Source organism: Cebus imitator, unplaced genomic scaffold (assembly GCF_001604975.1).
Source record: "Cebus imitator isolate Cc_AM_T3 unplaced genomic scaffold, Cebus_imitator-1.0 Scaffold443, whole genome shotgun sequence".
NCBI lineage: Eukaryota > Metazoa > Chordata > Mammalia > Primates > Cebidae > Cebus > Cebus imitator.
This window is the reverse complement of record NW_016107758.1, coordinates 509,355-518,403: the sequence shown is the minus strand read 5'-3', so window position 1 is coordinate 518,403 and position 9,049 is coordinate 509,355. Positions and strand designations below refer to the sequence as shown.

Below are 9,049 nucleotides of genomic sequence, written 5' to 3'. Positions count from 1 at the left end.
GGGACCCTGTTCTGAGGGGGACCCTGTCCTGAGGGGGATTCCCTTCTGTGGGGACCCTGTCCTGAGGTGCTCTGTGGGGATTCTGTTCTGAGGGGAATGCTGTTCGGAGGAGCCTGTGTTCTGTAGGGGACCCTGTTCTGTAGAGATCCTGTTCTAAGAGGACCCTGTTCCGAGGGGGATGCCATTTTGAGGGGATGTGTTCTGAGGGGGACCCTGTTCCGAGGGGGACGCTGTTCTCTGGGGTTTCTGTTCTGAGGGTGATCCTTTTTTGAGGGGACCCTGTTCTGTGGTTCTCTGGAGAATGTCGGGGTGGGTCGGGTGATGTATGGGATCGCTGTTCTGCCGTCAGGTCCAAAATGTGTCCCAAGCTTCCAGCACCCGAGGTGCAGCACAGCGTCCGCATGGCAGTCAGCCTCCAGCCCTGCACCCCCTGGATTCAGCGTTTGCGGGCAGGGTGGCACTAGTGCTGTTCAGGTGGACTCATGCAGCCATGCAGCGAGTGGGCATGGCGTGGTGAGTCTCTGCCTGACGTGGTATCTGGAAGGAGGGGCTCAGACCGAAGTTGGGGCTTGAGGAATGCCCAGCCTTGGAGAGCCAGGGGATGTGGGCATGAGCTTAGAAATTGCACAGAGCAACAGAGTTGGTAGCTGCCAAGATCTGTGCTGGCTTTCCTGAAGTCCTTCCTCATTTTCAGTGTCATGCGGGTGTCATCGATGGAAAGCAAATTTTGTCAGTCAATTTTGTCAATAGCGATCTCTCCACTTCATTCTTTTCTGACTTGATCCTCTGAAAGCTGTGAGGGGCTGTTGTCACCCCCACTGGAAAGGATAGGACTGGAGCAGTCAGGTGACTTCATGCTAACAAATCTGCCCAGGGCTAGGGCTAAGCACTGGTAATGGTGACGCCTGTAATCTCAGCACTTTGGGAGGCCGAGGTGAGTGGATCAGCTGATGTCAGGAGTTTGAGACCAGCCTGGCCAACATGGTGAAACCCTGTTTCTACTAAAAATACAAAAAATTAGGCGGGCGTTGTGGCGGGCACCTGTAGTCCCAGCCACTTGAGAGGCTGAGGCACAAGAATTGCTTGAACTCAGGAGGCAGAGGTTGCAATGAGCTGAGATGGTGAGGAGTTGGAGCTTGCAGTGAGCCGTGATTATACCACTGCACTCCAGCCTGGCGACAGAGTGAGACCCTGTCTCAAAAAAAAAAAAGAAAAAGAAAAAGAAATAAGGGGGAAGGTGGTCCCATGAATGATTCCAGCAAGGAGGATGCAAACACTGTGCTCCAGGCACCATCAGAGGTGCGAGCAGGCCCAGCTACGCCCCACTCTCAGTGTGGCCTGCTCAGAGCTGGGCAGACCACTCTTAGTGTAATTTTGTCTTTTGTCTTTAAAAGTTTCCTGTCTAGATTATAAATTTTCTCTTATATTTGCTTGAACTATAAGATTAGCATCTATTCCTGGTTAAAAGAGAAAGTTACAAATGCTTTGAAGGTGCAAATCATTTAGCCTTTAAAGTACAATAAATCATTTTCCTTTAAGAGCAAATACTGCTTTACTGATATTATTAGATCATTATTTACAAAGCCTATCCTCCTCTTTGCTAAGCCAGAATGTGGGCTGGCCAACAGTTTGGGTTGAACAACCTGAAGGTCTCAGGTACCCGTGGGAGCAGGCACCTGGTGGCTGCAGCGTAGGCAGCAGTCCTAGAAGTCCTAGAAGGCAGGGGTCCCAGCTCCTGGCCGCGGACTGGTGCCGGTCTGGTCCGTAGCCTGTTGGGATCCAGGCCACACAGCAGGCTCAGGGTGAGGAGGTGAATGGTGGCGAGTGAAGCGTCTCTGTATTTACAGCCACTCCCCATGGCTTGCATTTCCACCTGAGCTCCTCCTGTCACATCAGCAACATTCCATTCTCATGGGAGCACAACCCTATTGTGAGCTGCACCTGTGGGGGATCTAGTTTGCATGCTCCTTATGAGAATCTAATAAATGCCTGATGATCTGAGCCAGAACAGTTTCATCCCAAAACCATTCCCACCACCCCGGTCCGTGGAAAAATTGTCTTCCATGAAACCCGTCCCTGGTACCAAAAAGGCTGGGGACTGCTGCTATAAGAAGTCAAATGGGATGTGGGTGGCTCTAATTAAAACTGGCTGTTAGAATGCTGCTTCCTGTCACAAGGTGGTGGGTGGAGGATGCTGTGCATACCGCTGCCTGGGCACCTGTACTGAGGGGTCTCTCCACACAGACGCCCTGAAGGCCATCACAGAGGTGACCACCACACTGCAGCAGATTCTCATGCGGCTGGAGAACCTACAGAAGCTGACGGAGCTGCAGCGGGACCTGGTGGGCCTGGAGAGCCTCATTGCTCCTGGCAGGGTGAGTGACCTTGCTCTGGAACTTTTTTTGAGTTACTTCGTTTTTTTAATTGAGAAATAACACAAAAGTCACCCTTTTAAAATGTATAATTTCAGCCAGGCATGGTGGCTTATGCCTGTAATTCCAGCGCTTTGGGAGACTAAGGTAGGAAGATCGCTTGAGCCCAGGAGTTCAAGACCAGAGTCAACAACACAAGGAAACCCTGTTTCTATGAGAATTTTTTTTTTAATTGCCAAGTGTGGTGGTGCATACCTGTGGGTCCCAGCTACTCAGGAGACTGAGATAGGAGGATTGCTTGAGCTGAGGAGGTGGAGGCTGCAATCAGCCCTGATCACACCACTGCACTCCAGCCTGACAACAGAGCAAGACCCTGTCTCTGTTAAAAATAAATACGTACATAACTGTGTGGGTTTTAGTATCTTCACAAGGTTATGCAGCCAGCACTAGCTAATTCAAAACATTTTAATCACCCCAAAGGAAACACCCATACGCTTTAACAGTCACTTCTCATCACTGTTTTGAAAGGGACCTTGTTCTGAGGGAGACATGGCTTTGTGGGGACCCTGTTCTCAGCAACTCTGTTCCGAGGTAACCCTGTTCTGGATGGGGATGCTGTTCTGTGGGGACCCTGTTCCCCTCTCCAAACCCTGGCAAGCACTGATCTGCTTTCTCTAAGGAGTTACCTGTCTGGGCATTTCATAGAAATGGTGTCATACACTAATGTGGCCTCTTATGACTGTCTTCCTTCACTCAGAATAATGTTTTCAGGGTTCATTCATCTTCCTTTCTGTGGCTGAATCATATTCTGTCATGCGTGTGTCACATGTCTGTCCCCTCATCTGATGGACACTGGGTTGTTACCACTTCTTGGCTGTGAGGAATCGTGCTGCTGTGGGTGTTCACGTACAAGTTTTGTGTGGACTTATGTTTTCAGTTTTGAGTATACCATATGCAGGGTCATATGATCATTCCATGTTTACCATTTTGAGGAACTGCCAAACTGTTTTCCAAAATGACCGAACCATTTTTCATTCCCACCGACTTGTATGAGAGTTTCCGTTTCTCCACGTGGAGTGTCACTTTGGTTCTAGCCAGTTCAGCGAGTGTGTAATGCTGTCTTGTGTGGTCACGGTTTGTATTTCTCTGACGGCCGATACTGAGCACCTTTTCATGTGCTTATGGGCCATGTTTAGGCCTTTTTGGAGAAGGGTCTATTCAGATCCTTTGCCCACTTTTATTTTATTCAGAATTTGTAAAGAACTCTTAAAACCCAATAGTAAAAAGATAACCTGCTGAGTTTTAAGAGTTCTTTACATATTCTGAATACTAACTCTTTATCAGACTATGATTTGCAAATATTTTCCCCCATCATATGGGTTGTCTTTTCACTTTCTTGATGGCATCATTTGCAACATGAAAGGTTTTATCTATTTTTTTGTTTAGTTGCTTGTGTCTCAGATGTCATGTCTAAGAACCTATTGTCAGCCAGGTGTGGTGATGCACACCTGTAGTCCTAGCTACTCTGGAGGCTGAGGCAGGAGCATTGCTTGAGCCCAGGAGTTCAAGGTTGCAGTGAGCTGTGATCCCGCCACTGCAATTTAGCCTGGCCAGTACAGTGAGACCCTGTCTCAGAAAAAAAGGAATTACTGGGAGTGCCGCCACCAGCCTGGGCAGCCTCAGGGCAGGGCTGGAGGGAGCGGCCGCTGCAGCGCAGGACTCAGAGCACCTTGGCCCAGCACGCGGCAGTATGTCCAAATGGGTCTGGCTCAGTATTGTTGGCGCCTACTTCCTTACCACCCGGCAGATGCTATGCCAGGACCTGAAATCCTTCCTGTACTGTGTGTGCCAGGCTACCCCCGACAGGGAGGAAATCTTTGCCCATTTAATAGGCAAAGACCCCACCTATTTTGGGCCTGCACTGAACCACCTGAGACATGGCAAGTTGGTGATTAACAAAGACGTTGTGGAGGAAGGAGTGTTGGAAAAGCAGCACTTTACGATATCACCTCATTAATAAAACTTGTAAAGGACAAAATGAGAGAACAAGAGAGCAAAACCTCGCAGCATGTGTCCGGTGTGCTTCAGTGCCCGACGGGGCTCACACGGGTGGTGCCCAGCACGTCCGACGGCTGAAGTTCGAACAACTAGGCAGCTCTGGCTCCTCTTACAACTATGGGAATGCAGAGCAGGTCGAGTTCCCCTGTGTGCTGTCCAGGGAGCTTCGCGACACCCCATACAGTATGGCCAGCAAGCCCAGCAAGAAGGCCGGGATTTTCCAAAAATGAGGTTCAAGGATGTGAGGGACACAGTATTCACAGCTGAAAAGCTGATTTACTTTCCCAAGATGCGATGAACTGCCGTGTCCAGGAAGCTTGGCTGTTAGAAGGAACCTGCTTTTGATCATTTTTCTAGAGATCTGGGTGTGAATCCTTTTTTGCCTCTGAGGTGGGTGGTGAGAGACAGGCCCAGCTGTCCAAGGCCAGGTGTCCCCAAGGGGAGGAACATGGCGGCAGAGTGAGCGCCATCTCTTGGGGGGCCAGAGGCAGGCAGATGCTCCCAGTCACTCCACTCAATCCCTGAAGGTCACATAAAGGACGGCGTTCTTGGGGCTACACACACTCTGTGAAGGCAGCCTGGGCTTCGCTGTAGGAAGCAGCCATGGCCTCATCAGCGTCCAGCATGTTGTGGCCTCTGGTCTGGCTGCCAGGCCCTAGTCTCCGTTGGGAGTCTGCTCTGCCTCCCAGGTGGGGTCACTGGTTGCTCTGAACCTCACAGAGCTCCTGACAAAGGCGGCTTCTGCTTCGCTACTTCCCGGCGCTGTTTTGAAGCCGGGCCTCCTTCCGACACGACCATGACCCCATGTGGCTGGGGTATTTTCCAGGTGCGAGAACATTGTGCCTCTTCTCAGTGTGGATGGACTCCCCAGTGTTTCTGCTCTGGAAATGCCCACAAGGCTTGCTACGTTGATACTCATCTGTTCAACCTGTTAGTGTGAGATAGCAGCATGGCCTTGCCCCCACCCCCGGCGGGCCCATGGGGGAGCTGGTGCCCATCAGTGCCTTGTTGCACCTGGCATAGAAGTTGAGCTGGAGGCCTGTCTGCTGGCTTCTGGAGCTGAAGGTCCGGGTCGCAGTGAAAATTCGGGATGTTTATGGAGCATCACAAATGCCTTTCTCTCACTGCTATCTCATCTTCTTGGTATAACTATGCAGCCTTCCCTCTCTTTCTGGGATGTTTGGGACTTCAGTCAACCTGCACGGGTCCTGCCCAACATGACATGGGAGCTGCTGGGAGTCCTTTAGAAACCACTGCCCACATGCTTTGAAAACAGACCTTTCTCAGCTGGTTGTGGGGACCTGTCAGTCTGGGGACCTGGTGTGCAGGGAAGCATCCAAGCTCTTTGTTTCTGGCGCTCCACCTTCCCAAGGGGCACTGTGCAGAGTGACCACCAGCTGCCCGCATGCAGGCCAGAGGCTCTGACACTGCTTTCTAACGCTTCTGGAGACTTCTTGCCTACACCTCCCCGTCGTCCTTGCCAATAACCTGATTAACCAAGTTCTCCAGCATTAGGACTTACCATCTCCTTTTTGTAAGGTCTCTTGTATGCTGTTAAATGATTGGCTTAGACCATTTATAAAAGCCTTTCTAGAGGGCAGACCTAGCCACGGGATGACCCTGTTCTCCCTAGAGAGCGTGGGAGGAAGGCAGCCACTGTGGGCCCCTGGGATGTACTCTCTGGGGAGCTGCTGGCTGCTTAGCATTGTTTGATTTTTGACCTTGATATAACAGATGGGCTTGTGGTTTTGGAAATTTAAAGATATTAAGACTTAATTCACTAAAATTTATTCTAAGGGGATATTTATACTGTTATATGATATTTTATCAGCTTACAGTTTAATGCCTGTTTCCCATAAAAATAGCAAATAAAATTGTGTATTTATGAAAAAAAAAAAAAAAAAGAAAACCTAATCCAGGGTATGAAGATTCACCCCTCTGTGTCTTTCTTCTAAGAGTCTTGTGTTTTACCTGCTGCACTGGGATCTCTGATCCGTTCTCGGTTAGCTGTTGTGCACAGTGGAAGGTGGGGCCCAGCTTCACTCCTCTGCCTGTGGATGTCCAGTTTTCCCGGCACCATTTATCTGTCTTGTCACCCTTTTAGAACATCAGTGGGGGCTGGGCATAGTGGCTCAAGCCTGTAATTTCAGCACTTTGGGAGGCCGAGGCAGAAGGATCTCTTGAAGCCAGGAGACTGAGACCAGCCTGGGCAACACAGTGATATCCTGTCTCTACCAAAAAAACATTGCCTGGCATGGTGGTATGCACCTGTGGCCCCAGCTACCCAGGAGGCCACGACAAGTAGATCACTTGAGCCCAGGATGTCAGGGCTAGAGAGCGCCGTGATTGTGCCACTGCAATCCAGCCTGGGTGACAGAGAAAGACCCTAGCTCAAAAAAAAAAAAAAAAATCAATGAACTGTAGACACATGGATTTATTTCTGGACGCTTGATTCTATGGTCTGTATGTCTGTTGAGCCAGTGATGTACTGTCACCAGTGCTTTCTGCTTTGAATCAATACTGTCAACATAAAAAATTAAAAATTACAAGGAGGTATTTCCTGTCTCAGCACACACATGTACATAGAAGGATGTGTATGAATCATGCTCTGTGTTAGTTTTGTTAGAAGAAGGTATTGAAAGTGTGAACTGCAAGCTTGGAGAAGTGAATTATCCTGGAATATACAGGACCCTCCCCACCTGGGAAGTCTGCGCATGGACCGGGTGCCGGGACCACCGCTCTTTTCTCTCCTGCGCTGCAGGGCTTTCAGCTGTTGCTGCTGGCCGCGAACTCCTGGAAGCAGGGCCCATGTCACACACTGTATTTCTCCCAGTCATCTCTGTGCAGGGTCTTATAGATGGTAGCCCAGGGAACTGTCACTAAAGCGACAGATGAGAGCAGCTACACAGGACAGTGGCCAAGGTGTGGGCTCTTGAGCCAAGTCTGAGACTCGGCTCTCCACTCCTTCCATGTGGCCTGGGCAGGCCGTATGCCCTCTCTGAGGCAGGAGGTCTTGAGGATGAACAAGGAATCTGTGTCAGCTGCTCAGCCCTGGTCCCTGCACGAAGTAGATGCTGTGCAAATTCAAATAATAATTTGTTACTATTAACCAGAATCTCTAAAGTCACGTCTATATAGCTCAGGGTTTCTGGTCTTCCTGAGTTAAATATGTGTGTCAGTCAACAGACAGAAACCATGCCAATTATTTGAGCAGAAGGGATTCTTAGCCAGGGATTCTTAGCCAGGCGTAAAGTTGACGAGGTGCTAAAGGGTAAAAAGAACTGTGAAGTGTCAGGGACGTGGCCGAACCGTGGGGCTAGGAACAAACTTGACAGCTTGGTCAGAGGCCCATGCCGCTGAGGCTCACAGCTGGCAGCGGGGCAAGTGCACAGAGTAGAGGGCACCCTGTGGATCTGGGACGCACAGGCTGGGAGGGGCTCTGGAGAGGGGCTGCTGCTTAGCCAGTGCTGGGGTCTCCAAGGGTGATGGTGCTGCCTGTGGCTGGAAGGAACTGCCACTTCCGGGGCCAAGCAGCTGCCAGCAGCTCACAGAGACCTCAGCGTGGGGTCTCCAGGGCTCCCTGTCATGTGCTTGTGGCCTCTCAGAGCAAGGCTGGGAGGCAGGTTTGGAGTAAGAGCCACAAGCTTGTGCAGACACATCTGTGTGACCGCCTTCCTCATTGTGTGGGGTGGACGTCTCTGTTCGGGCTGGTTTTCATCCTGTGTGTCCGTGAGGATTATCTGTGTCGTGTTCCTCCTTGCGCCTTCACACAGTACGTTGGGGCTGCTCACACTGGCGGGCCCCTGGCACATTCTCCAGGCACCTGCTCCTCCTCCCGTTTGTCTGAAAGAAACAGATGGAGGGAGAGAGATCCAAGATGGCCGATCACTAGCAGCTTGGGATTGTAGCTCCCAGTGAAAGCACAGAGAACGAGAGGACGCCACACTTTCAGGTGAATTTCTGTTGCTCATGCACCAGGAGATTCCCAGCGGAGGAGCCCCACAGGTCGCCAGCGCATCTCTTGTGGTCGGTGAGGCGGTTTTGCTGCCGCCTTGGAGCGTCGGTTCTTGGTGCAGAGTCAGAAAAGCGCCATCAATCTTAATGCCGCTGTTTTGGCTGGCGCAGTGGGTTGCTCAGATTTTAGCGCCGAGAATCAACAAGTTGGATGTCCACTCAGAAACCCAACTATAAAGACGGTAATTATAAAGACCGCAGATGGATAAATCTATAACGAAGGGAAGAAAACAGCCTAAAAAGGCTGAGAATACCCAAAATCAGAACGCCTCTCCCTCTACAGGGGATCACAGTTCCTCATCAGCAACGGAACAAGGCCTGATGGAGAACGAGTGTGTTCCATTAGCAGAAGCAGGCTTTAAAAGGTGGATGATAGGCCGGGCGCGGTGGCTCAAGCCTGTAATCCCAGCACTGTGGGAGGCCGAGGCGGGTGGATCACGAGGTCAAGAGATCGAGACCATCCTGGTCAACGTGGTGAAACCCCGTCTCTACTAAAAATACAAAAAAATCAGCTGGTCATGGTGGCGCGTGCCTGTAATCCCAGCGACTCAGGAGGTTGAGGCAGGAGAATTGCCTGAACCCAGGAGGCGGAGGTTGCGGTGAGC

At 50.7% G+C, this 9,049-nt stretch overlaps 1 protein-coding gene across 4 annotated transcripts in view; it reads left to right on the top strand.

Moving 5' to 3' along the window:
* FARP2 (FERM, ARH/RhoGEF and pleckstrin domain protein 2) overlaps positions 1-9,049 on the top strand; it is a 152,482-nt gene that overhangs the window by 129,658 nt on the left and 13,775 nt on the right. For all 4 annotated transcript variants that reach the window (XM_017510764.2, XM_037732192.1, XM_037732193.1 and 1 more), the window contains one exon: positions 2,245-2,375. In XM_017510764.2, the coding sequence (XP_017366253.1) occupies positions 2,245-2,375 (131 nt within the window). The remainder of the gene's footprint in view (positions 1-2,244; positions 2,376-9,049) is intronic.